The sequence below is a fragment of the Leptopilina boulardi genome, unplaced genomic scaffold (genome assembly GCF_019393585.1).
Source record: "Leptopilina boulardi isolate dan_hultmark-lab unplaced genomic scaffold, ZJU_Lbou_2.1 LbouV2_325, whole genome shotgun sequence".
In the NCBI taxonomy this organism is placed as follows: domain Eukaryota; kingdom Metazoa; phylum Arthropoda; class Insecta; order Hymenoptera; family Figitidae; genus Leptopilina; species Leptopilina boulardi.
Window position 1 is genome coordinate 2,119,798 of NW_026137891.1, and position 24,090 is coordinate 2,143,887.

Genomic DNA, 24,090 nt, shown 5'->3' on the forward strand with positions numbered 1-24,090 from the left:
TTCGTACTACTATCGCTGCCTGTAAACAATGCATTCCAATATTTTCTTCACTTAATAATTTAACCTTATCCCATATTATAGGAATCACACGCATTAAAAGTTTGTAATCACTAAAATGTTCTTTATTGAAATATTAATTAATATATATTAACCGAAGAAATAATTCAAGAATATTAAAAATCGTTCAACAATCGACACTATACATGAGCTTCTATTGTTTATTACACCCGGTAACAGAGCATTAATCGCGATAAAGTTTATGCGAAATTAATAAATATCCCGCACGATAATTGTTCACTAATAAAAATTCCGAAACGTTTCTATAATTCACGAACATTTTCGACACTACCGTATAACTAAATATAAAAAAATTTAACAAGAAAATGTAAAAAGTTTAATCAACACTTGTTGAAAACAAAATGGCGGCTGCTTATACTGTTTTGGCGCCATATTGTGCACTTTACAAGGGGAGGGTGTACGGAAGGGGGAATGACTCCGAAACACTGCACTACTGCACTCAAATTACCTTTGTTGAAGTTTTATTTAATTCACTCACGATAATTATTACGATTTGATAAAAATTCAAAATTGTCCCTAATTCACGAACACTTTCGACACTCCCGTTTAAATAAATAACAAATAATTTAACAATAAAACATACCGACTTGTAATTTTTTTCTATCAACGGTCTGAACAGGGAATTAGTATGGAACAAGGAATGGCAAATTATAACGGTTTTCAGAGAGAAAATATTACTTGCAAAATTTAATAAAATTGTTCCAAAAAAAAATTTATGTTAAAATTAATCAATATTTCCCGCACAATATAAATATTTTTACCTTTTATCACTTAATATCACGAGAATATTCTTATATTTTCACACCGACGACCACTTTGGAAGAAACAATGAGCTGATATTTTAGAATGTATATTATAAAAATGCAATAATACGATAGATTTGCTACTTAATATTTTAAAAAATTATTTTCTTAAAAATACTACTGAAATTACTCAAAAAATGTTGAGAAAATTGAGTTTAACCGAATAGAAGAAATATATACTAAAACTTTCAAATCTATAATTTTGATATGCAAACTTAACAGAAGCTAAAGAATCTAACTTTATTGGCAACATCGAGCTATATTTTCACTTATTTACTATTAAAAACTAAAAAGAATGATAGAAAGATTGAAAATTTGCGAATAGTTATTTCTTCTTTAACAAAATTTACCGAACGCTACGCACACTATTCACTCTTCCAAGGCGGCCGCCATACTGAATTAGCCTTCGGGCCTGCGCGCGAGTGCGCAATTCTCGAGCGCTTCCAATTGGCCGACCGTACGAACCAATAAGCAATCGAACTGCGGAGAACCGCGCGAATTTTAAACACGAAAATAAACATAAATCGATTAATAACGTTATTATTTATCATAAATTATTATAAAATAGTTATTTAAATATATTATATATTACAATTTAATATTATAAATATTTTACTGCTCGTAGTAAAAATAGGAAAATATGTATAGACCTTAAATGTATCCAATATTAAAAATGATAAATTATAATTAATAATAGGAAAATATTTAATATTAATTAATTTATATTTAATTAATATAAATTAATAATAATTTAAATAAATAAATAATATATAAATAATTGTAATAAACATAATAATTGTAATTAATTATAATTATTACAATAATATTATTATTAATAATAATTAGTATTATTATTATTTAATAAATATGTAACATTATTTTGTAATTGAAATTAAAATTAATAAATAAAGCTTATTTCCTTTTTCTTCTATTTTCTTGACAAATGAATTCTTTTTCTTTTGTCTTTTTTTTATTTTTAATTTCGTTACCACGGTAACGTCAATCAAATAAATAATTAGTTTTTTTTCCAACATGAAACTTTTATAGTTTTTCAAAATTTTCAAGTCTATTATTTATAAACTAAATTTTTCTTCTACAATTTCTTATGAAAGATACATTCAAAATTCTTAGTTAATTTTCGTGAATAAATTTTTCGGCAAATCCTTTCAAAATGGTATTAAAAAAAAAAATTTTTCATTTAAAAAATACATCTCGGAAAATTTTAATTTAATAAAACAAAATTTTCCTAAATAAATTAAACTAAAAAAATAAAAATGTTTAACGTTGTAAAATAAATTTTTAAAATTAGATAATGTTAATAAAAATAATTATTCACAGCGGGAGTGTATATCAATGCATATTGGCCAAGCTGGTGTTCAAATGGGAAATTCCTGTTGGGAATTATATTGTTTAGAACATGGAATACAACCCGATGGAACAATGCCTTCCGATAAAAAAGTATCATTTTCCAGTGATTGTTTTAATACATTTTTCAATGAAACAAGCAGCGGAAAAATGGTTCCACGTGCAATTATGGTCGATTTGGAGCCAACAGTCGTTGGTAAAAAAATTAAAAATAATTAAATAATTATATGAAAATAATTATAAATGAATCACCAATTGTTAATTAATTGTAATTTACTTAATTAAAATATTTCAATGAAAATTAAATCTGATTTTTTTTCAGATGAAGTTCGAGTTGGTCTCTACAAGCAACTCTATCATCCGGAGCAATTGATAACCGGTAAAGAAGATGCAGCGAATAATTATGCGAGAGGACACTATTCAATTGGTCGAGAAGTAATTGAATCGGTAATGGATAGAATTCGACGATTAACTGATTTGTGTACTGGACTTCAAGGATTTTTCGTCTTTCATTCGTTTGGTGGTGGTACTGGTTCTGGATTTACATCACTTTTAATGCAACGACTCTCAGAAGATTATGGAAAGAAAAGCAAACTACAATTTGCCATTTATCCTGCGCCACAAGTAAATTAAATTCCACAATTTTTTTTTCAAATTTAAAAATTTTCAAAATCTGCAATAAAATCTCAAAACAAAATAATGTTTTTCAATGAAAATATTTCACAGGTATCAACAGCAGTGGTTGAGCCATATAATGCAACATTGACAACTCATTCAACAATAAGTCATTCAGATTGTGCATTTATGGTCGATAATGAGGCAATTTATGAGATTTGTCGAAAAAAATTGGGAATTGAACGACCAAGTTATGCTAATTTAAATCGATTAATAAGTCAAGTTGTTTCATCAATAACAGCCTCATTAAGATTCGATGGTGCATTAAATGTTGATTTAACGGAATTTCAAACAAATCTCGTCCCATATCCAAGAATTCATTTTCCACTTGCCACATATGCGCCAGTTGTTTCGTCTGATAAAGCATTTCACGAGGGAATGTCTGTCGGTGAAATAACAGCCGAATGTTTTGAGCCATCAAATCAAATGGTAAAATGTAATCCACGTGAAGGAAAATATATGGCCTGTTGTCTTCTTTATCGAGGCGATGTTGTACCCAAGGATGTTAACGCTGCAATTGCAGCAATGAAGGGTAAAAGTTCCATTCGATTTGTCGATTGGTGTCCAACTGGCTTTAAAGTTGGTATAAATTATCAACCACCAACTGTTGTTCCTGGAGGCGATTTGGCAAAAGTAAGATTTTTCTCACAATTTCTTTTTTCCAGAAGAAAAAATTAATTTTTACATTTTAGGTTCAACGAGCCGTATCAATGTTATCAAACACAACGGCTATTGAAGAAGCATGGTCAAAATTGAATCACAAATTCGATTTGATGTACAATAAAAGAGCTTTCGTTCACTGGTACGTTGGTGAAGGAATGGAAGAAGGTGAATTTTCCGAAGCTAGAGAAGATCTTGCGGCACTCGAAAGAGATTACGAAGAGGTCTCACTTGAATCGCCAGCTACGCCAGATACTTGTTCCGAATTCTAAACGAAATTCCAATATTTTTTTTTTTTTTTGCTGTAACATTGAAAAAACAGATCAAAAAAATTGCATTTTTCAGAGCATAAAAAAAAATTTGTATCTTCAACCAATGAAATTGTAAAAATGTATAAAATTTTGAATATTAGAAAAAAATATAGATTTTACGTCAACTAAAAGTTAGATTTTTTTAAAAAAAATTTTTTAAATAATTTTCCTCACCCAAAGAAAGGAACAGCGGAATATAAGAATGCCTGAAAATTTCTGTCATTAATTTTATTCGATAAAAATTCAGTCAAAACTAAGCGAGGGAAAAAAAAATTATTAATTTCATAAAATCGAACTACAGATATGCATTTTTAAAAAGAAAAAAAAACGACTTACTCTGACGCGTTATATTTTCAAGTTAACTAAATACTATTAACTCAGACATTCTCTTGTATACAGTACAAAAAATTTTGAAGATACACAATGAGTCACGAAAGACACACTTAACTTCAAACTCCGATTATAATAACAATTTAATGAAATAAATCTCTGTCTTATGATTTTCAGTACAAATTTCTCTCTATAATCATCGTCAGAAAAAAAGGTACATAACATCTTTTTTTTTTTTTAAACACAATAGAAAATTTGAATTGAAAATGAATTTTTCTTTTTCAGTTACATAAAGAACGTTATATAGATGCATATATTTTCAATTATATTTTATTATATTTAATATTAGTTTAATTGAAGTTTATCATGTGTGTGTGTTAAATAGAATATTATAAGTATTGACTATGTACACATAATTTTTTTGATGTTAATTTACATCCAATGAGAAACATTAAAATTTGTTTTAAAAATTGAATAAATGCTTTATAGAGATGTACTGAAAATCTTAAAACTTCATTGTCCATTAAGCCAGAAAAATTGGCTGTAAAATATTGATTCATTCACAAAAAGTAGTCAGTTTGTGGCTTTTTGCTTGGAATTCCTCGGCTTTCTTGTGGTGCAGCTTCAAATATCGTAAAGTCCCTTTGAAGAAGTTCGTTTAATTCTAAAATCGCAGCCACGTTGCCACATCTAGATTAAAAAGATTAGAAAATTTTTTATCTTTTATCTTATATTTCTTTTTAAATAAGATAATAATTTTAAATATTGATCTGATTTATTATCTTATTTTCTTCATTTTATTGAATAAAAACCCCAAATTCAAAACTAAATGAATTAATGAATAATTAAGAGTAATTAATCAAATATTAAATTAAAATTTTTTTTTACCTATAACAGTAATTAGGCGCAGACCAAACGGTTAAAACAGTCTCATTAAAATGCCATTTATATCCTTCCATTACCAGCTGATGAGCTCGACAAATCATGTCAATGTCATTAGCAGAATTAAATTGTGCTACAACATCGCTGCCAAATAAATAACCAGCTCCTCGAGGCGATACACCCCAACCTTGAGTATCTTCGGGATCTGACCATAAAAGATCACACATTGGTCCATCGTGAGGTACCTAAAATTTTATTAACATTGAAAAAGAAACTTACTATAAAAAAGAAAAATAATTATACAAGAAATATTTTTAATTAAAAAATAAATTTTCTATTCAAATTAATAATTTTTATTTTTTACCTCCTGCTTCCTGTCTATTGTGCGAATTTGATCGAGTGTTTGTATACTAGGCGACAAACCACCATGAACACAAAATATTCGCCCATCAATAATAGCTGACAATGATAAATAATCAAAAATCTCTGTGCAATAACGCCACACTGTATTACTGCCATATTTTCTTAAACACTCGTCATAAAAGCCATACACTTGGGTAATTTGTCTTGATTCGTGATTTCCTCGGATTAATGTAATTCTATCTGGATAACGAACCTGGAATGTTTTTTTTTTCATTAGAAACTTTTAATCATAAAATTAAATTTTAAAGTTTTCTTTTAAAAGTATTTTTAAAATTAATAGAAATATCAAATAATTAAGAAGAACAAAAATTACTTTGAGAGCAAGAAGAAGTAAGAACGTTTCAACACTGTAAAAGCCTCGATCAACAAAATCACCCATAAATAGATAATTCGTTTCCGGAACATCACCCCCTACTTTAAATAATTCCTTCAGATCATAAAACTGACCGTGAATGTCACCACAAACCTGTAAAAATAAAAAATGTTTTTTTTTTAAATATAAATTAAAATAAAGTTATTGAGCTTCAAACAATAAATTGTACAAAGCATATTTTATAAGGAAATAATAAATAAATAAAAAATAAACAAATATATAGAAAAATAAATATTTTTACTTACAGTAACTGGAGAGTCAACTCTTTGCACATTACTCTCTTCTATAAGAATCTCCCGGGCTTTTGAACAAAGAGCCTTTACTTCTGCTTCCTTTATGATTTCGCATTTTTTCAATTGCTCGATTTGCCGATCCAAATCACTGGAATCGGCCATTTTTCAAACAGAAATAGTTTACCTATTAAAAATAATTAATAAAAAATTAAATACACATTTTCCATCTCCAAGTTATTATTTAGTTTTAATTTTCAAAAAACCTTTTTATACACTAAAGAAATATTTTCTTATTTTTTGAAAAAAAAATCTATATTTCTTATAGTTTGTTTTACATTATTGAAACACGCGTAAATTAAAAATATAAAATTACATCATAATATTTATTGATTTATCACAATAAGGTCGTAAGCCAAGTTAGTTGAAACGTACTTTATCTAATAAAGGAAAATATCAAATATTCTCGTAACAAAAATTTTATTATTTTAATTCTTTACAAGAATAAACAATCAAAATTAATTGTAAATTATACTTAATATAAAAAAAAACGATTAACAAATTGTAAAATAATATTTTTTTTTCCCAAAAATCATTAATTAAAATTTTAAAGCTTAATTTTCTAAAAATATTGAAAAATAATAAAACAAAAATTAACCTTGAATCAAATTAAGATTTGTTTATAAGCTGTACAAAAATAAATTGCACTATACAAAATATACAAGGACATTTTAAGCAGGAAAGAAAATCAATGTCTAACTTTTTGCAGAAATAAACAAAATTTAAGTTTGCAAAAATCATTGACATACAACTTATGGAAAAATAGACAAAAATATAATTACAAAAAAAAAGGAAATAAGCAATGAATTAAGATAAAGCTTCCCCATTATACTCCTAAAAATTGGCAAAACGTTTTTTACGTGGTAAGTAAACATTTGGACAATTTAAGTATAATTAATCATTCTAAATAAACTAATATTCTCAGAAAATATAAAGCAAGCTTAAATATACTCACCTTATATTGACAAATGTAATAATTTGCAGAATATCAAGAAAGTTCGTTTTAATTTAAATTAGAAAATGCAACACAACCTTTCATTTCTCTGGCACTATCATCATAAAGTAAAAAATGATTTAGATGAGTAACCAAGTATACCGAAAATCGGGCGGTGTCTTTTATTAATGTCAATACAAAACTTTCACTTAACTATTTCAAACACAATAATTTTTCTGTTATTAATCAATTGAAATTTATTTAAATTCTAAAAAAATAACTTAAATTAAATGACAAATTTATAAATAAAACATTTTTTTGCAGACTTCTTTAACAAGTTTACAAAAATAATCACCAGATGGCATATTACCATTTTCCGTACTGCGACATTTTTGATTGGTTAAAGAATTGGACAATTAAAGTGCGCACTTCCGGAAAAAGTTTTTGATTTTTATACTACACATGCGCAATTAAAGAAAAAAAGGAGAGTATTATATTTATTTGTTCTCTCACTCTCTCATACATCTTTTCTTTAACAATGACAGCTCTCTATGTATAAAGTTCAGTGTTTGCATATTTCATGCTTCATTACACGTAGATTTATTTGTAATGATCAAAAGCAACACAAAAAGTAATAAGCTTTTGAGAGATTTGACAGAAATTGGAAATGAATTGCAATGGCAAACCATCCATTAATGATAAAGTTCTGTCAAATATTTCCATGGAAAACAAATCAATTATTACATGTAAGTTTAGTTTATTTTTTACATTATAGAGAAGATTTAATTGTCATTGTTATGAACGCCCCCAAAGAAACTGTCAATCAACACATTTCTTCTTTTTTTAAATCTAATCAATAATGTAATTGATATATCTTGACCTTTATCACGGTCCATAATTTGCATATAAAATGCTCGTATTACGTTTTAAGAATGTTGATTATTTTCTTATGTCTTTTTTTGTTTAAATAGATGTATTTTTCAATGTTTGTTTATATTTAGTTAATAATAGATATTTAAAATTTGATTTGTTTTTTAGAATTTAATTATTTTTAAGTTTAAACAAGTTAACCTAGAAATGAAATTAAAATTTATATTTTTTTTTCTTCTAATTAGGTGCTGGAGATGAGGCATTATTTACTAGTTTGGTGAATAATCTTGTTAAAGCAGTATCAGATGAAACTGTTGAATGGCGTAGATCTTTCAGTCAATTGCCAATTAAAAAAGTTAAACTCAATCCCAGATTTATTCCATTTTCCAGTGATATTTTGCCTGGAGATAAAAATTGGCATCTCGTCAAACAACCAATTTTTCATATATACTGGACAGAGTGTTCGGTAAGTTTTTTTTTTATCAATTAAAATTTTTTTTAAAAGAAAACTGATTAAATTTATTTTTTTTTAATAGAAGTTATTTATGATTCTTTTAATCGTTTTTTTTAATAATTTACAGGACGTTGATGTTTACAAATCTTCTGTAAAAGATGACATAGATAAATGGTTAAAAACTCTAGGAAATAATTTTCAAGATTGGATGATAGTAATTGTAGAAACTTACGATATTAAAAAAAGTAATAAATTGCTTCCAAGAACGACAGTTCTAGATAAAATTCGAAATGATTTTGGATCAAAACATGGAGACAGGTAAATTTATTTTTCATTATTCGTTTAATTAATGAAATTTAATAATTAACTGTATATATTTAATAGCTTCACTTAAATAATTATTTTAATAACAAATTAATTGATTATTTTTAAATTAATTTCGTAGATGCATATCGATTATTAATCCAATTAAGTCTGAATCGCGATCGGCTGAATCGTGGAGAGGTTTAGTTGTGCGAATACGACAATTAACACTAATTGCATATGACAAAGCACTTGTACGATTTAGAGAAATCATAAAAGATCATCGCGAAAAACGAAATCAACTTGGTTGGAATTTTTGCCATTATTTTCTTCTACAAGTGAGTTTGTTTTCTATTTATTATTCTGAAAGACTAAAGGTTTTATTCCTTAAGTATTCCTTTAGGAAAATTTAATTCTTAAAAATTAAGAAAAAAATATTTTATATTTTTGCAGGAAGAACTTGCATTTGTTTTAGAAGTATTAGGTTTATATGACGAAGCTTTGATACAATATGATGAATTAGATGCACTTTTTACACAGTTTGTACTCAATTCAAATGTCGGTGGTGAGTACAATTTTCAAACTAATTAATAAATTTTGTTTATTTCTATTAATTTTTATATATTTTATATATTTTCCTTACATGTATCGGAATTTATTTTTATTTTCTATATCATAGATACGGCTGTCTGGCTTAGTACGTTTCAAATTCCATTGAACAATTGGTCAGGTGTAAAATTAAATAATACCGTTGATCATCAATTGAGACTGATGTTGGCTGAATGTAAAGCTTCATTACTTGATCTGAGGAGTTATTTGTTTAGCAGACAAGCGGCAATGTTATTGTTACGCAATATGCCTTGGGAGGTATGTAATAATTTCAATTTTAGAAAAAAATTAATTCAATTTTATATTTAATTTAATTTAAATACTAAATATTTTGTCAATAGATTGCGCAAAGATGTTTATCATTCATACACAATACCCTCAGTGAATTGCAAATTTTGGAAATTCAAAAACCAGAAGGTGCCGTCGAATGTTGGGCTTTTCTTTGTGCATTAGAGGTACTTCACGCTTGTCAATTATCGATGGCAAATTCGGAAAACAATCAACAAGTTGATCGATGTTCTGTTCATACGGCGAGTTTATGGGCAGTTGCTAAAGATAAGGTATTTCAAAATATATCAATTTTTTTTGTAAATTTAGGTTTTTTGAATTTTAAAAATTTCAGTTGGAGGCATTGGGAAGATTGTGCGGTCTCATGCCAGGCAGTGAACCGACAAGTGAACAATTACACACTGTCGTTTATTTAATAGCCGGAATAGGAGATTCGGAACCGCAAGCAATGGGGAAACCAACGCCAATTGATAAATTAAAGGAGGCATTGTCCTCGAAGGAGGCATTTAAAAGACAATATCTTGAACACGCTGAATTGGCAATGGGAACATATAAACATATAGGACGTATAAGATCGGCACGTTTAATTGGTAAGGATCTTGCAAATTTTTACACGGAATTAGGTGAAAATCAAAAAGCCGTTGCTTTTCTATCGGATGCCTTACAAACATATACAGATGAAGGATGGTTACATTTGGCAGCACAAACACAATTAGAATTGGCTCAATGTTATAAAAGAATGGACGATGTTGAACGTTATACAAAAATATCAGCTGCAATTGCAAGTAATAAAAGTTTACATATAACTGTTCGTAATACATATTTTGAGGAATTAATGGGTTATATGAAAATGTTGTCTTCCCCAAAACCATTGCTCACTGAACTCATTGATTGTTTTACAATACTCAGTATGGAAGTTAATGTCACGGACAAAGTGGTACAGGATTGTATAGTTAGTATAGAGATTAGTGTACAAAGTTTACTACCAAGAGAAGTAAAATGTAATCTTGCTTCTGTCTCTGTTGAAGAAATACAGAAGCCACAGGTGCCTAATAATAGAAGAAAGGGAACGAAATTACCCAACGAACCACAAATAGAATTGTAAGTATTAATTTTGAAAAAAAAAAGTCGAGTTTGAAATTAAATTTAAATTGTTTTCAGATTATTAAAATGTACAATTGATGTGAAGAAATCTATTTATGAGAGTTTGTCGATATCAATGAATTCAAAGTTCGAATTACAAGAGGACCAAAGTATGTGGCTTGCCAAGGCGAATCCACAAATTGTCAAAATACCAATAAGAAGATCGGATAGTACAAAACATCGAAAACCATCGGCCAATATGAAAAGTGATTTTAACAATGCTCTTGTAAGCGATGAATTTACATTGCAACCGGGACAAAATACAATAATTGTTAAACGAAGATTTGAAACACCCGGTTTTTATAAAGTTGGTCAATTATCGTTGATAATTGAAAATAAATTAGAATTTTTATCCTCGATATTAAGTCCACGATTGTGTTTTCAAATAGCAAAAACACAACCAACAATTTCGTTAAATTCAACAAGGGATTTATTAGCCGGTCTTATTCAGGATATCGAATTAGTTATTTCTAGTGGAAGTGTAAAAATAACTGAGAATGAAATCTTAAAATTAAGAACATCACGTGGTTTCACATTACAAATTGACGATAATGGAACATCGGGACTTAAGGAATATAATATTAAATTACCAAATTGTGAACCATTTCAAATATCAAAAATTCCTTTGAAAGTGTTTGCCGATCTTTCGCCGAAAAAAGAATCCTCGTCCATAGAGCATAAGGTAATAAAATTGAAAAAATTTCTTCTCGAATTATTAAATAATTGTGAATTTTTCTTTTTTCAGTTAAATATACAATGTCCATGGGGTATAGAAGAGAGTATAGATCTCAGTTTTGCTCCACCTTTAATGTCAGTTATGAAATTACACACGGCTAAACAGAGAAAATATCTTCAAATTTTAGTAACAGGATTGAGTAATCAATTGTTACAACTCACTGAACCACAATTAACAAGTAATTCATCGGTAGATGTTAATTTCAAAAGTTTAAATCCTCTTGCTGGACAAAAATTAATAATTGGTAAAGAAATGAACGTGTCATTTATGTGGGAACTTGAATTTGGTAAAAATGAAAAATCTCCAATGCCTATTAAAACTGATTTTCGAGTTAAATATATTCCAATAAATTCTCACGAGGAAAATGACGAAGAAAATGATCCATTACATATTCAGGATTTACAAAAATTGGAGGAAAATAGCAATGTCTATAAATGTAATTTCGACATTATTGACTATGTGGTAAGTAAAATAAAAAAAAAATGATTTCTTTCACCTCATTCTGTGTTTTTTGTATTTTTTCATCAACGAAGCACGATATAAATGTGAATTTTTTTTTTTTAAGAGTATATAATTGTTGAGAATTTGCGCTTCTAACAAGCATTCTTCAGACATTGTTTACAGTGACGTCGAAAATTGAAGCTATTGGAGGCGGAGGTGATTTCTGCCGTGCAGGCAGCATGTGCCATCTTTATCTCACAGTGACACGCATGTTACCTACTTCCAATCCAACTCCTTCACCTCAACTTATGTACGAAGTTTTGGCTGATCAAACAATGTGGGCTGTTTGTGGAAGAACTGCCGGCATTGTATCATTGGAGACTCTTGAGAAACAGAGCGTTACTTTAGATGTAATGCCTTTAACAAGCGGTTACTTGCCCCTTCCAGTTGTTAGATTATCTCGATATATTCCCGCCACGGAATCAAAGAATGGTACGTTTTTCAATTATTGTTTTTATTTTTCTTTTACATCATTCTCGAACATTTTCATTTTAAATTCTTGTAAAAATAATTCATTTTTAATAATACTAATGAAAATAAATTTAGATAAATTAATTATTTTAATTTTTGTTTATCAATTACAGATACATCTCGAAAAAATGAAATAACATCGGGACCGAGACTCGAACCTTTTAGCCCCGGACAAGTTTATAATGCGAGTAAGGCTCAACAAGTTCATGTTTTGCCAACAGCGCCATCAGAAACAACCTGATGATAAAAATTAGGAAAATTGAATAATAATTTTTGTAAATTAATGTATATCTTTGCAAAGGTGAAATTGTCAGAAGGATATCAATGCACATTTTTTGTAAGTATTTATTGTACATTTAAAATGAAATTAAATGTAATAATTTTTAAATGAAAAAAAAAAAATGAAGCCTTTGAAAAGATAACAGAACACTCTGCCATTAAATATCTAGTAATATTCTGACAATACAAAATAGTGCAGGAGATATATCAAGAGCTATTTTGTGAATAGCTTTAAAAGCCACTTAGTTTTTATTAAATTCATTGATTCTTCTCGATATCAAAAAAAAAGCGAGAAAATCTCATTCGTATTTGATTCATCAGGGATAAATGATTCCATCATTTTTTTTTCTTTTATAAAGCTTAGGTGTATCATAGATTAAAAATTATTTATTTATCTAGATCGAACTGTGTACTTATATGTATAGAGTAACGATAATTCTGTATACATTTATATACTCATTATTTGCACTTGTTAATATCTATTTATACAAGTTGTACGATGTAAAATATGGCATATATATAAATGGAAAGTTGTTAAGTCGTTTCATATATAAAAATCTGGTATCTCGTTAATTTTAAGATATAGAATTGTGAAACACGAGGTTTTGGTTTTAATCATCATAGTTGAGATTTTCCTAATTATTATATTGTAAGTCGATTTTATTCTAGCCAAAATTTATTTAAACTTTTCCAATTGATATTTTAAATTTGTTTAAATTAATTTTAATGCTGCCATTTATTACTTTTTTTTATATAATTTATTATACGGGTTCAACTATAATTTATTTTTAAAAGTCCAAAGACAAATTGAATTCGTCTTCCGAAGTTTATAAAAATGAAGATTGAATTCCATTAAACAGTAATTTTTTTTTTTTTATTATATATTAATGTTTAAAAGATTTATTTTGTCAATTTATTTCGACTGTTGACTTATTTAGAAATTTTAGTTTTGTAATTAAAAATATTGAAATTACATTTTTAATAAAAAAAAATTTTCTATCAAATACTCTGGTATGAATATTATTATTAATCCTATATTTAAAAATTATTTTAAATATATAATGAGGGAAATTAAATTATAAATAATATTTGAGAAAAACTTAAAAAATATTTATTAAATATTAAACTTATATTTATGAAAGTAACATAAAATTATTAAAATTTAATAAGTAGGTAGAGGTTTTTGAGTTAAAAGTAATCCAAATCTTCTCTTTAATGTTATACGTTCTCTTGAATATTTATCTTCAGGAGAAAATCGAGCTATAATTAAAATAAAATTAATAAGTTAATTATTTAATTACAAGGAAAATATTATCAAAAAATGTTGATTATTTAAATTATTAAATACCTGGATGCGCCGACATGGTGGGTTTTCCATTAGGATCCATTTTCTGAAAATTAAAAAAAGGAAAAAATATTATTTACATGCACAATTTATTTTTACAATATATGTAATCATAAACAAGACATTTTGAGGTTATGTTCTAAAAATCAATGTTGTGTATTTATTGTTCAAATAAATTTTTAAAATAATTAATACTCATGGCAAACAATAGAAAAAGTAATAAACTAATTCCTTTCAAATTATTATTAATATCTGTAGCAAAATTAACAAAATAAACCAATTCTAATAATTTGGAGCTCACCTTTAGTGTATAAACACGTTTTCCATCTGTATCGAGATAATACATTAGATACATATTTCTTTTGTGTTAAATAAAATTCTGCGAGAATTAACAATGTCAACTGTCTAATTATTTAGAAATTAGAGAAAGTAATTAGAATAAATATCAGCAAAATAAACTTTAACCTATATCTTCAAGACACACGTGCTATAGCAACAATGCAATTAAAGAGACATACACTTGAACTCGGCAGTGTCAAGCATTTGGCGCTAAACACAACATTTTCAAAATGATGAAACATTTTTTTCTTTCTTTCAAAATTGTTACATTAGAATCTTTTTATTCAAAATTATAAAAATTCTTGTACTATATTTCTATTAAACATTTGATAATTGAAATTATTGTATAGTAATTATTATAATTGTTTTACTTAAATTAAGAGTATTTATCATATTGGTAGAAGTGTTTTCCTCGTTTTTATACTTCATGTTGGCAAACCTGATTCTTCAGTTCCTAACCGCCAAAATGCAAGAAGTACAGAATGTCATTCTGGAAATAATATTTTTAAAAATTTACACTGTTTTTATAGGAAGATAATTAATACTTACGTCTCAATCAAGAAACTTAGTTAATGATCTTTATAAATTTCTTAATCGAAATGTAGCTGCACTACACAAAATTCATAAAGTACAACAATTGAAGCTGCTGTCATTTATTTTAATACAATGGAATGTGTCATATTACACACACATTAAGTGGATATCAATTGAAGTGGATTTTATCAAGTTGTTTATGCAAAAAAAAGGAAAATTTTAATCTCAAAGTTTTTCAATTCATGGGAATTTCCATTGTAGTGTTACAATTTGTACATGCCATTTTGATTGTCATCTTACAGTAATAAGTGAGTATTTGTCTTTATAACCTATATAAATAAACATTTACAATAATATTTTTCATTGTGTCTATTATTAGCAACACAAACAATAAGAAATTAAAAGATAATTCTATAATGAAATATATATCAATTATTTATTTAATTTAAATTCTTATTTTTATTATTTTCCATTAATGTACAATTCTTTTTCACTAGAAATTTTACTAGGGGGTGTAACTCAGTGGTAGAGTGTCCGCTTCGCATGCGGAAAGTCCTGGGTTCAAATCCCAGCTCCTCCAATAAAAGTTTAATTCTTTTTTTTCCTTTAGATTTAGAATTAATTAATTTTTGATTTTACTTTTCTAATTTTCTAAATTTCTCGTGTATATTGGATATAGATATATGTACACACGTGTTTTGTTTTTATTTATATATATAGAGAATAATTTATATAACTATTGTAAATTATATTTTTATCTTTTGAAAATTGTTTTTTAATCCAATGTTAGTAATAATTATAAACAAGATAATTTTCCAACATTGAAAAATGTTAACAGAAGGTCACTTGTAAAGATAATTACTTTTATATTATTTATCAGTTACAAATATCAGATTCTATAGCAAAATACCAGATTTTAACAAGTCTTGATTGTAGTATACACGTTAAGGTTTATTAATTTTATTATTTTAAAAACAAAAATTCAAAAATATATTACAAATAGATTTATTTTGTGAAATTTTTACTAGACTTGAAATAAAAATAAGTATTTGTTTCTTTAAAATTATTATTATTATTATTCTAATTAATTTTTTATTTAATTATTATTATTCTTTTATTATTATTTATTATTATTCTTTTATTATTATTTTTTTCTTCTTTAAATTATTGTATTTTTGCTTTTCAGATTTTGAAAATTAAGATGACTGAGAATTTTGACCCTACAGGTAAAGTCCTATACAAATCAAGTTATTATCAATCAATTTTTCAAAGATATTTATTAAAATTTTGTTTATAGAACATCAACATATTCGCTATAATCCCTTAAGAGGTGAATGGGTTTTAGTGTCACCGCATAGAATGAAACGTCCTTGGGGAGGACAAATGGAACCATTTAGCGATGAAGAAATTCCAGAATACGATCCTAATAATCCTTTATGTCCAGGAAATGTTCGAGCAAATGGTCAGGTACACAATTTTTTTTTATTACAGAAATATATATTTTTTTTTTTTTGAAAATTTTTATTAATTTAATTTCTAATTGTAAAAATTATTAATTTTTTCTTTACTTCTTAGATAACACCTAATTATGAAAAAACATTTTGTTTTGATAATGATTTTTCTGCTCTACTCGAGAATGTACCAAGTCCACCAAATTCAGATGATGAATTATTTTTAATGGGCTCTGCAAAAGGAAAATGCAAGGTGATGTGCTTTCATCCCAAATCGAATGTCACAATAGCACGTATGAATATAGATGAAATTGGTGAAGTCATCAAACAGTGAGCATTTTTTTCTTTTTTAATTAATTTAAATTTAATTCAAGGTTACAAAAAACAAGTTTTAAATCTAAAACGATAGTTTCATTTAAATTATCATTTTGATAAAAAAAAAAATTAAATTTAAAGATGGATCAAAGAAATGTTAGAATTAGGTGAAAAATGGACATGGGTACAAATATTTGAAAATAGAGGTGCTTTAATGGGATGCAGTAATGCCCATCCACATTGTCAAATTTGGTCTAGTTCTTTTTTACCAAATGAAGCTAAAATTAAGGACAAATATCTTCGCGATTATTATCAGCGAAAAGAAACTCCATTACTTATCGACTATGTTAAAAAGGAATTAAACAAAAAGGTCTTTAATTAAATTTCTAATTTATATTTTACTAAAATTAAATATGAAAAAATTGATTAGAATTTGTTTTAAAGGAACGAATTGTAATTGAAAATTCCGATTGGCTTGTAGTTGTGCCATTTTGGGCAGTTTGGCCCTACGAGACAATGGTCCTACCAAAAAAACAAATTCAAAGAATGCAAGATTTAAATGCAAATCAACAAATATCACTTGCAATTGTTATGAAAACACTTTGTTCGAAATACGATAAACTTTTTAATTGTTCCTTTCCATATTCCATGGGATGGCACGGTAGGATATTTTTTCATATATTGAAAATTCATTCTAAAAAAAAAAAAATAGGAGAAAAACTATTAATATAAAATTCCAGGTGCTCCTACTGGAAAATATCTAAAGGAGAATTGTAGTCATTGGACATTTCACGGTATTTATCTTCCACCTTTGCTTCGTTCAGCAACAATAAAAAAACATATGGTTGGCTATGAACTTTTAGCTCAAGTTCAACGTGATTTAACACCAGAGCAAGCGGCTGAAAAATTACGAAATATAGAAATTTAATTACAAGAAAAGAAAAAAACAATTTAAATCAATGAATTTTATTTCACACATTTGTTGTACAATTTTTTTTTTTTTTTTTTTTTTTGGTCAGAAACTGGATATAATATATAGCTTAAAATACTGTTTCATCAAATCAAATCCAAACTATGTGTCGACTTATAATAATAATAATAATAATTATTATAATTTCAGTCTATTTAGACTTTAAATTTATTTTTCTATATTTTACAAATGAGAAAAAAAAATTCTATAAACTTATCTTCATGATATAAACTGATCAGATCATTAATTGTGCATTTTGCATCTGAAAAGAACTATATAAAAATAATAAAATAAAAATCAGATCTTTCAATATTATTGTACATTATAATTAAAACAATTCTTATACTTTTTTTTTGTGCTTTTTTGATTTGAAAAAAGTATTGAGAAATCAATAAAATAATATAATAAATGCAATAAATCTTTGATTCTGTTGATAATCAAAAAAAAAAATTTTTTTTTGACTTAAAAAAAAGTAAAGCACCATCTTGTTAATTAAAAAAAAAAACTTATTTCTGTCACTGAGAGTTTTCTATAAATAAATGTAAATTATTAAAATATTGCTGTTAATGGAAAAAAAAACAATAGATGATTTTTCAGTTATTGAAAAAAAAAATTTTCACATAAAAATATCTTGATTAGTTACTCATAAAGACATAATTGAATCTTACTTATGTTGCACATTTTCTGTGCTAAGAGCACTTAATATTTTACATTGTTACTGATATATATATAAAAAATACGTAATATTATTATAATTGAAATCATTAATCCACAATTTATAATGTTATCTCTCTCAATGATAACATTATAAAAGGGGAAGAAATTTTTTTTTTTAAAATTAATCTAATCATTTGAAATTACAGTGTACGATAACTGCGATCCGTCCAAGCCTTATAGAATTTCCATGAAATTCCACCGATTCCCACAATACAAACCGTGAGAATCATGCCACCTGATATTAAAATAAAACAAACTCTTTAGTTAATAATAATAATAATAATAATAATTATAATAATACTAGAAATAAATATTTTTTTTACGGAGTGGCTATTTCGCCCGTCGAAATGAATGTGTTTTAGAAAACGGGCAAAATAAGAAAAATAGATTATTTCCCCCGTTCAAGATAAAATCGAGTATCTGGAAGACGGGCGAGTATATTATTTCGTCCGTTAAGTATAGACAACTGTTTTTTAGATAATGAGAAAAAATAATTTTACTTTTTTTAAATATAACAAATAAGATGGATAGAAAAAAGACGTCTGAGCATAGGTCTAATATTATTTATTTATATCTTTTGGAGTATTTGGTTTAATAAAATAGAAGAAATTTAAATAAAAAAAAAGTTCTTAAAAATTCTTTAAATTCTTAAAATTAATACTTAATTATTTTCTATTTTTTTTTCAAAAAATTTTATTAATTAAAGTTTTGAGAATATTTGTAACATAAAATTTGTTTGTAATTATTAACTTGAAGATTTTTCAAATATTTATTTTACACGTTTTTGAGACGTGACTTTAAAGAATAATAATTATTTTATCAAAGAAATTGTATTGGAAAAAAAATTAATATATTTATAGAGGTATTAATTACTCTTATTAAATAATTAAAAAAATTTAATATTTTATAGTAATGGTAAATAAATATAATTAAAATTATAAAAAAATTAATCTAATATTAAAATTATAAATTATAATTATTAAATTTAACTAATTAAAATTACGATGTTGAAGTCGAAAACAATTAAAATTGATCGTCATCGATTTAAAAATATTAATATTTTTTCAAATAATTAATAATATTTTTTAATATTTTTTATAAATTTTTCTTTTAAAAATTGTTGACGAAAAAATTGCAAAAAAATTTTTCTTAAAAATTGAAAAAATCATTTTAAAAATTTTTTTTCATGAAAAATGAAAAAAAAAAATTTTTTAATTTTGTTTATTAAACTTTGGTAATAAAAATTGTGGATTTTAATTTTGTAATTTAAATAAGAATTCAAAAATCGACTATTTCTGAAATTTTTGTATATTTGCATCTCTAAATTCAACGAGTAAATAAAATTGAAGACTATCAAAATAAAGAATGTCATATGAACTACTTTCGATACCAAATAGATTTTCAAACAACGCACCGTCGTTTTCAATATTTAAAGAATATACTATACGGAGTATAATGTCACATTGATATATAAAACCATGATTCTGCTGAGAAACAAATCAGAAAAACCCTTTTTTTTTATCGAAACACAAAAAATTAATGAGACCATCAAATTTGTTTATCAAATATATGATATTTAACATAAATTGCAAAATAAAAGTTAAAATAATTTTAGTTTGTAAATTGAAATATACAACAGCTGTTTATACCTAGCGGGCTAAATATTGTATTTTGATTATTTCGCCCGTTTTTGTTTAAACATTTCACGGACGAAATAATATACTCCACCGTCTTACAGATACTCGATTTTATCTTGAACGGGCGAAATAATCTATTTTTCTTATTTTGCCCGTTTTCTAAAACACATTCATTTCGACGGGCGAAATAGCCAGTTCACACAGTCGTATCTATTTCGCCCGCGACGGGCGAAATAGAAACAGCCTTTTTTTTAATAATAATAAAGTAGTAAAATGTATTAATTAAAGAAATATAGAATTTTTTTTTCGAGGGGAAAAATAATACTTACCCATGAAACTTAAACCATCAAAATGACGTAGTGGTACTCCAGTTGGTTGCGATGGAGAAAGCGTTGGAACAGGTGTTGTTGTTCCTGAGGTTGGCTGAGGAGTTGGCGATGGATTAACAGTTGTTTTTGGAGGCGTTGGCGTTGTTGGTTTTGTCGTTGGAGCTGGAGTTGGTGGAGGTGTCGGTGGTTCTGGTTTTGGTGGTTCTGTTGGTACAGGTGTTGTCGTGTTTGGTTTAGCAGTTGTTGTTGTTGTTGTAGTTGTTGTCGAATTAGGATGAACTGTCGTGGTCAAATTAGAAGGAACTGTTGTCGAGGTCGGTGGAACTGCCGTTGTTGTATTAGATTTTGATGGTGGTGTTGGTTCTACAGCTGTTTAAAAAAAAAAAAGAAAAATCATTGATATTTTCAAAATAATAAAAAAAAATCCACTGCGTCTCCATGAAACAAAATAATTTCAAAATATTTAAACTTTAATTTTACAATAAATTATTTAGACAATTAAAAATATCAGACTTTATTTTTTAAAAATACTAAATAAATTTTTCCAATTGATTTTAAAATTAATAAACAGCAAATACTTTCGGAAATTTAATAGTAAAATGATAAAATACAAACATTACACAATCAAGTGAAATCTAATATTAGTAATTGATAAAAATTGATACATATATTAATAAAGATAAAATTTTGCTTTTTTTTAAATACACAATGCCACGTCTCCATTTTTAAATGCATATAAAAAAAAATTCTTTCTATGATAAAAATGCAAATTTAGATTATTATTTGACATATCGTGACATAAACAGAAATTCGTTTATTTTTTTTTATACTTTCACCGCCTCTAGCATTCAATACTTTATTTGGTAATATATAAAAATTATGCATTATTGTTTCTAATTTATTTAAAATTATAATTTGCATTAAATTGAAATTTTTCCATTAAAATAAAAATAAGAGAAATTTATTGAATATAATATGAAACTTACCAAATCCATTTGTTATAAAAAATAAAACACATATTCCTGCAATCGTCTTCATGTTTAAAAAAAAGTCAACAAATAGTTAAATGTAAAACTATACAATGGTCTTCAATAAATATTGTATTTACTAAATGCTTTTATTATCAAAGCTGTGCGAAGAAGAATCACTGTAATTATACGGAGTTCTATGAAACAATATGTAGATCTAAAATATACTAAAAAACACTAAAATATGCTAGAATTTACTAGCAACAACACTAGTGACAAAGTGTTTTTTTAATCAGGTTAATTGCACAGGTGTTTGTGTAAAGCTACTTTCACACTTATCAAGTTGAGTTTACAATGAACGATAGGATTCGTCAATATGAAACAAGCTTAATTTTTAGTGAATGTGTGGAGGGGGAAGTAATTTTGACTATCAGCGCTGCGGCAAATTAGTGAAACTTTTGAATATCAAAAGGAAGATAAACTTTTTATGAGAGTTTTAAGATCTTGTATAATTGTACTCACATCATTTGATACAAGAAAAATTTGTTTGTGATTGTTTGTGAATAGTAAAGATTTCAAATAATTGGATAATTTAAGAATAAACCAGCAAACAATAACTACCGGTTTTATAAATTTTCAATATATTAAAATACAATAATTGTAACTAAAAGAAATTAATTATACAAAATGGTGGATTATAGTAAATGGAAAGATATAGAGGTAAGAAAAAGCTGAGTTTCCACATAAAAATTCTTCGGCAAAGAACGTGGTTATCTGGTTCTGCATTAAGATGACTTATCTAATATTCAATATCTAAAAATAGTATACAATTAAACAAAAAGTTTGCTTTTATTATTTTTTTTTTTGTTTTATGATGTAAAAATATTGGAACATTTGTAGAGTTGTCAAAAATTACGAAACCGCAAACATTTTTATAGAGAAATATAAATTTTAAACAAAAGTGGAATTACTTTATTAAAATTCTGTACAGATTTCAGATGACGAAGATGACACTCATCCTAACATTGATACACCATCCTTATTTCGATGGCGTCATCAGGCGAGAGTTGAAAGAATGGAAGAGCGTAAACGAGAAAAAGAGGATCATGACAAAAAGAAGAATGAGTAAATAAATTAAATTTACATTTTTTTTATTAAATTTCTATTTTTTAATTTTTTTGATTTATATTTATTTAAAAGGACTGTACAGAAGTTAAAGGAAACTAAACAAAAACTTGCGCAATTAGAAAATGAAAACAAAAAAGATGATTTAATAGAATTAAAGAAAGCCCTTCAAGAATTGGAAAAAGATGAAAAACAAATTAAAGATCGTGAGGAAGAAATGAAAAAGAAGGAAAAATTAACACCATGGAATGTTGATACAATTGGTCAAGATGGTTTTGCAAAAACAGTTATTAATAAAAAACCAGCAAGAAAAGATGAGGAATCAATGTTAAGCGATGAGGAGAAAGAAAAGAGAATGAGACAATTTGTTAAAGAAAATGAAAAGAAACTTAAGGAATTTGGAATGTTGAGAAAATATGATGATAGTAAACGATTTTTACAGGATAATTTACAATTGGTTTGTGAAAATACAGCCAATTATTTAGCAATGTGGTGCATAAATTTGGAAATGGAAGAGGTAAATTTATAATTAATTTAACAATGCAAAAAAAACGATTAATATGTTAATCTTTCCTTTTTTTTTAGAAACACGAATTGATGGAACACGTTGCACATCAGTGTATATGCATGCAGTATATTTTAGAATTCTCAAAACAATTGGATGTAGATCCAAGGGCATGCGTTGGTTCATTTTTCAGTCGTATTCAAATTGCCGAAGTGGAATATAAAACATCGTTTGACGATGAATTGAGATCATTTAAGGAAAGAATTCGAAAAAGAGCTGCGGAAAAAGTTGCCGATGCAATTAAAGAAGCCGAGGAGGAAGAGAGAAAAGCACGATTAGGACCTGGTGGTCTTGATCCTGCAGAAGTATTTGAAAGTCTTCCAGTGGTATGTGAATTTTTAAAAATTACAATAAATAATTATTCATAATAATTAATTTAAAAATTTTTTTTTTTACAGACTTTACAAAAATGTTTTGAGACACAAGACATACCAATGTTGCAAGAAACAATTTCAGCAATGCCAGAAGAGGAAGCTCGTTATCATATGAAACGATGCATAGACAGTGGTTTATGGGTTCCTGATGCTAAAGCTAAAGAAGAAAGTGCAGTCAAGGATGAGGAAGAAAAGAAACCGCCAACCGATGTTTAAAAAGGTGATGTTAAAATATTTTTTTCCCCCAGACATTATAATTTTAAGACATCATTTAAATATATAAGAAGAAAAAAAAACTTGCAAGAAATAATTTTTAGTTCATTATATGAACAAATTTTTACACGAATTAATTTGATAAATTATAATTTTTCATTCTTTGGCCTCGTATTTTTCTTTTCTTTTTTAAATATTTAAAATTATAGTAAATTTAATGTTACTCTAAAATAATATTTGTAATCAATTTTCAAAAACATTAAATGTTAAAATTTATTTTTTGTCTTTGTCAGGTATTTATCATGTATATAATAATGAATAAATTGATTTGTAAATAATTTTTTTTATTATCAATTAGAAAAACTTTTTCAAAATTATGTTTTCACAGAAGAAAAAGGAAAAGTTACAAAAAAAACTGAAAGCCAATCAA

At 26.4% G+C, this 24,090-nt stretch overlaps 7 protein-coding genes and 1 non-coding gene across 10 annotated transcripts; 5 read left to right on the forward strand and 3 right to left on the reverse strand.

Annotated features, from left to right (window-relative positions):
- The first annotated feature begins 1,879 nt into the window (after positions 1 to 1,879).
- LOC127284496 (tubulin alpha chain-like) lies at positions 1,880 to 4,023 on the forward strand. Its single transcript, XM_051309943.1, has 5 exons — positions 1,880 to 2,055; positions 2,220 to 2,442; positions 2,569 to 2,870; positions 2,973 to 3,554; positions 3,614 to 4,023. The coding sequence occupies exons 1-5, from the start codon at positions 2,053 to 2,055 to the stop codon at positions 3,851 to 3,853; spliced, it is 1,350 nt and encodes a 449-aa protein (XP_051165900.1). The 5' UTR covers positions 1,880 to 2,052; the 3' UTR covers positions 3,854 to 4,023.
- Positions 4,024 to 4,105: 82 nt separating this feature from the next.
- Positions 4,106 to 7,423, reverse strand: LOC127284500 (serine/threonine-protein phosphatase 4 catalytic subunit). The gene is made up of 6 exons (XM_051309948.1): positions 7,146 to 7,423; positions 6,146 to 6,317; positions 5,841 to 5,993; positions 5,469 to 5,720; positions 5,111 to 5,349; positions 4,106 to 4,912 (listed from the first exon to the last, which is right to left on the reverse strand). Exons 2-6 carry the CDS (start codon positions 6,293 to 6,295, stop codon positions 4,783 to 4,785), a joined length of 924 nt encoding a protein of 307 aa, XP_051165905.1. The 5' UTR covers positions 6,296 to 6,317; positions 7,146 to 7,423; the 3' UTR covers positions 4,106 to 4,782.
- Positions 7,424 to 7,675: 252 nt separating this feature from the next.
- On the forward strand, positions 7,676 to 13,083 carry LOC127284495 (trafficking protein particle complex subunit 10). The gene is made up of 12 exons (XM_051309942.1): positions 7,676 to 7,870; positions 8,240 to 8,460; positions 8,576 to 8,766; positions 8,894 to 9,089; positions 9,205 to 9,316; positions 9,431 to 9,618; positions 9,702 to 9,920; positions 9,983 to 10,749; positions 10,810 to 11,473; positions 11,537 to 11,989; positions 12,139 to 12,460; positions 12,613 to 13,083. Exons 1-12 carry the CDS (start codon positions 7,792 to 7,794, stop codon positions 12,738 to 12,740), a joined length of 3,540 nt encoding a protein of 1,179 aa, XP_051165899.1. The 5' UTR covers positions 7,676 to 7,791; the 3' UTR covers positions 12,741 to 13,083.
- A 783-nt stretch (positions 13,084 to 13,866) lies between these two features.
- On the reverse strand, positions 13,867 to 14,638 carry LOC127284502 (H/ACA ribonucleoprotein complex subunit 3). The gene is made up of 3 exons (XM_051309950.1): positions 14,425 to 14,638; positions 14,127 to 14,169; positions 13,867 to 14,038 (listed from the first exon to the last, which is right to left on the reverse strand). Exons 1-3 carry the CDS (start codon positions 14,476 to 14,478, stop codon positions 13,941 to 13,943), a joined length of 195 nt encoding a protein of 64 aa, XP_051165907.1. The 5' UTR covers positions 14,479 to 14,638; the 3' UTR covers positions 13,867 to 13,940.
- Positions 14,639 to 14,970: 332 nt separating this feature from the next.
- On the forward strand, positions 14,971 to 18,237 carry LOC127284498 (probable galactose-1-phosphate uridylyltransferase). Of its 3 annotated transcripts, none has more exons than XM_051309946.1 (7): positions 14,971 to 15,304; positions 16,183 to 16,222; positions 16,294 to 16,463; positions 16,572 to 16,777; positions 16,904 to 17,132; positions 17,207 to 17,423; positions 17,503 to 18,237. In XM_051309946.1, the coding sequence occupies exons 2-7, from the start codon at positions 16,198 to 16,200 to the stop codon at positions 17,688 to 17,690; spliced, it is 1,035 nt and encodes a 344-aa protein (XP_051165903.1). In that variant the 5' UTR covers positions 14,971 to 15,304; positions 16,183 to 16,197; the 3' UTR covers positions 17,691 to 18,237. The 3 variants fall into 3 exon arrangements, with proteins under 3 accessions (XP_051165903.1, XP_051165904.1, XP_051165902.1); XM_051309947.1 differs by lacking the exon at positions 14,971 to 15,304 and adding an exon at positions 15,814 to 15,837; XM_051309945.1 differs by lacking the exon at positions 14,971 to 15,304 and adding an exon at positions 15,833 to 15,945.
- Trnaa-cgc (transfer RNA alanine (anticodon CGC)) lies at positions 15,505 to 15,576 on the forward strand. Its single transcript has one exon. It is a non-coding gene; the product is annotated as a tRNA-Ala (tRNA).
- A 152-nt stretch (positions 18,238 to 18,389) lies between the features above and the next one.
- Positions 18,390 to 21,683, reverse strand: LOC127284501 (uncharacterized). The gene is made up of 3 exons (XM_051309949.1): positions 21,402 to 21,683; positions 20,416 to 20,784; positions 18,390 to 18,684 (listed from the first exon to the last, which is right to left on the reverse strand). Exons 1-3 carry the CDS (start codon positions 21,451 to 21,453, stop codon positions 18,590 to 18,592), a joined length of 516 nt encoding a protein of 171 aa, XP_051165906.1. The 5' UTR covers positions 21,454 to 21,683; the 3' UTR covers positions 18,390 to 18,589.
- Positions 21,684 to 21,888: 205 nt separating this feature from the next.
- Positions 21,889 to 23,998, forward strand: LOC127284497 (hsp90 co-chaperone Cdc37). Its single transcript, XM_051309944.1, has 5 exons — positions 21,889 to 22,103; positions 22,375 to 22,508; positions 22,584 to 23,025; positions 23,094 to 23,399; positions 23,472 to 23,998. The coding sequence occupies exons 1-5, from the start codon at positions 22,071 to 22,073 to the stop codon at positions 23,661 to 23,663; spliced, it is 1,107 nt and encodes a 368-aa protein (XP_051165901.1). The 5' UTR covers positions 21,889 to 22,070; the 3' UTR covers positions 23,664 to 23,998.
- Positions 23,999 to 24,090: the final 92 nt, after the last annotated feature.

What these genes read in the sequence shown, in the direction of transcription:
- LOC127284495 (XM_051309942.1), top strand. Translation starts at nt 7,792, where the DNA reads ATGAATTGCAATGGCAAACCATCCATTAATGATAAAGTTCTGTCAAAT. An exon ending in GCCATTATTTTCTTCTACAA is followed by an intron (nt 9,090 to 9,204) that starts GTGAGTTTGTTT and finishes ATATTTTTGCAG; the next exon opens with GAAGAACTTGCATTTGTTTT. An exon ending in CCTCGTCCATAGAGCATAAG is followed by an intron (nt 11,474 to 11,536) that starts GTAATAAAATTG and finishes TTCTTTTTTCAG; the next exon opens with TTAAATATACAATGTCCATG.
- LOC127284497 (XM_051309944.1), top strand. Translation starts at nt 22,071, where the DNA reads ATGGTGGATTATAGTAAATGGAAAGATATAGAG. An exon ending in GTAAATGGAAAGATATAGAG is followed by an intron (nt 22,104 to 22,374) that starts GTAAGAAAAAGC and finishes AATTCTGTACAG; the next exon opens with ATTTCAGATGACGAAGATGA. An exon ending in TAAATTTGGAAATGGAAGAG is followed by an intron (nt 23,026 to 23,093) that starts GTAAATTTATAA and finishes CTTTTTTTTTAG; the next exon opens with AAACACGAATTGATGGAACA.
- LOC127284500 (XM_051309948.1), bottom strand. Translation starts at nt 6,295, where the DNA reads ATGGCCGATTCCAGTGATTTGGATCGGCAAATCGAGCAATTGAAAAAA. An exon ending in CAATAGACAGGAAGCAGGAG is followed by an intron (nt 5,350 to 5,468) that starts GTAAAAAATAAA and finishes ATAAAATTTTAG; the next exon opens with GTACCTCACGATGGACCAAT. An exon ending in GCGCCTAATTACTGTTATAG is followed by an intron (nt 4,913 to 5,110) that starts GTAAAAAAAAAT and finishes TTTTTAATCTAG; the next exon opens with ATGTGGCAACGTGGCTGCGA.
- LOC127284498 (XM_051309946.1), top strand. Translation starts at nt 16,198, where the DNA reads ATGACTGAGAATTTTGACCCTACAG. An exon ending in ATGTTCGAGCAAATGGTCAG is followed by an intron (nt 16,464 to 16,571) that starts GTACACAATTTT and finishes TTTACTTCTTAG; the next exon opens with ATAACACCTAATTATGAAAA. An exon ending in AAAAGGAATTAAACAAAAAG is followed by an intron (nt 17,133 to 17,206) that starts GTCTTTAATTAA and finishes TTTGTTTTAAAG; the next exon opens with GAACGAATTGTAATTGAAAA.
- LOC127284496 (XM_051309943.1), top strand. An exon ending in TTTGGAGCCAACAGTCGTTG is followed by an intron (nt 2,443 to 2,568) that starts GTAAAAAAATTA and finishes ATTTTTTTTCAG; the next exon opens with ATGAAGTTCGAGTTGGTCTC. An exon ending in CTGGAGGCGATTTGGCAAAA is followed by an intron (nt 3,555 to 3,613) that starts GTAAGATTTTTC and finishes TTTACATTTTAG; the next exon opens with GTTCAACGAGCCGTATCAAT.
- LOC127284501 (XM_051309949.1), bottom strand. Translation starts at nt 21,453, where the DNA reads ATGAAGACGATTGCAGGAATATGTGTTTTATTTTTTATAACAAATGGA. An exon ending in TTTTATAACAAATGGATTTG is followed by an intron (nt 20,785 to 21,401) that starts GTAAGTTTCATA and finishes TTTTTTAAACAG; the next exon opens with CTGTAGAACCAACACCACCA. An exon ending in TGATGGTTTAAGTTTCATGG is followed by an intron (nt 18,685 to 20,415) that starts GTAAGTATTATT and finishes TTTTAATATCAG; the next exon opens with GTGGCATGATTCTCACGGTT.
- LOC127284502 (XM_051309950.1), bottom strand. Translation starts at nt 14,478, where the DNA reads ATGTATCTAATGTATTATCTCGATACAGATGGAAAACGTGTTTATACA. An exon ending in AACGTGTTTATACACTAAAG is followed by an intron (nt 14,170 to 14,424) that starts GTGAGCTCCAAA and finishes TTTAATTTTCAG; the next exon opens with AAAATGGATCCTAATGGAAA. An exon ending in CACCATGTCGGCGCATCCAG is followed by an intron (nt 14,039 to 14,126) that starts GTATTTAATAAT and finishes TTTTAATTATAG; the next exon opens with CTCGATTTTCTCCTGAAGAT.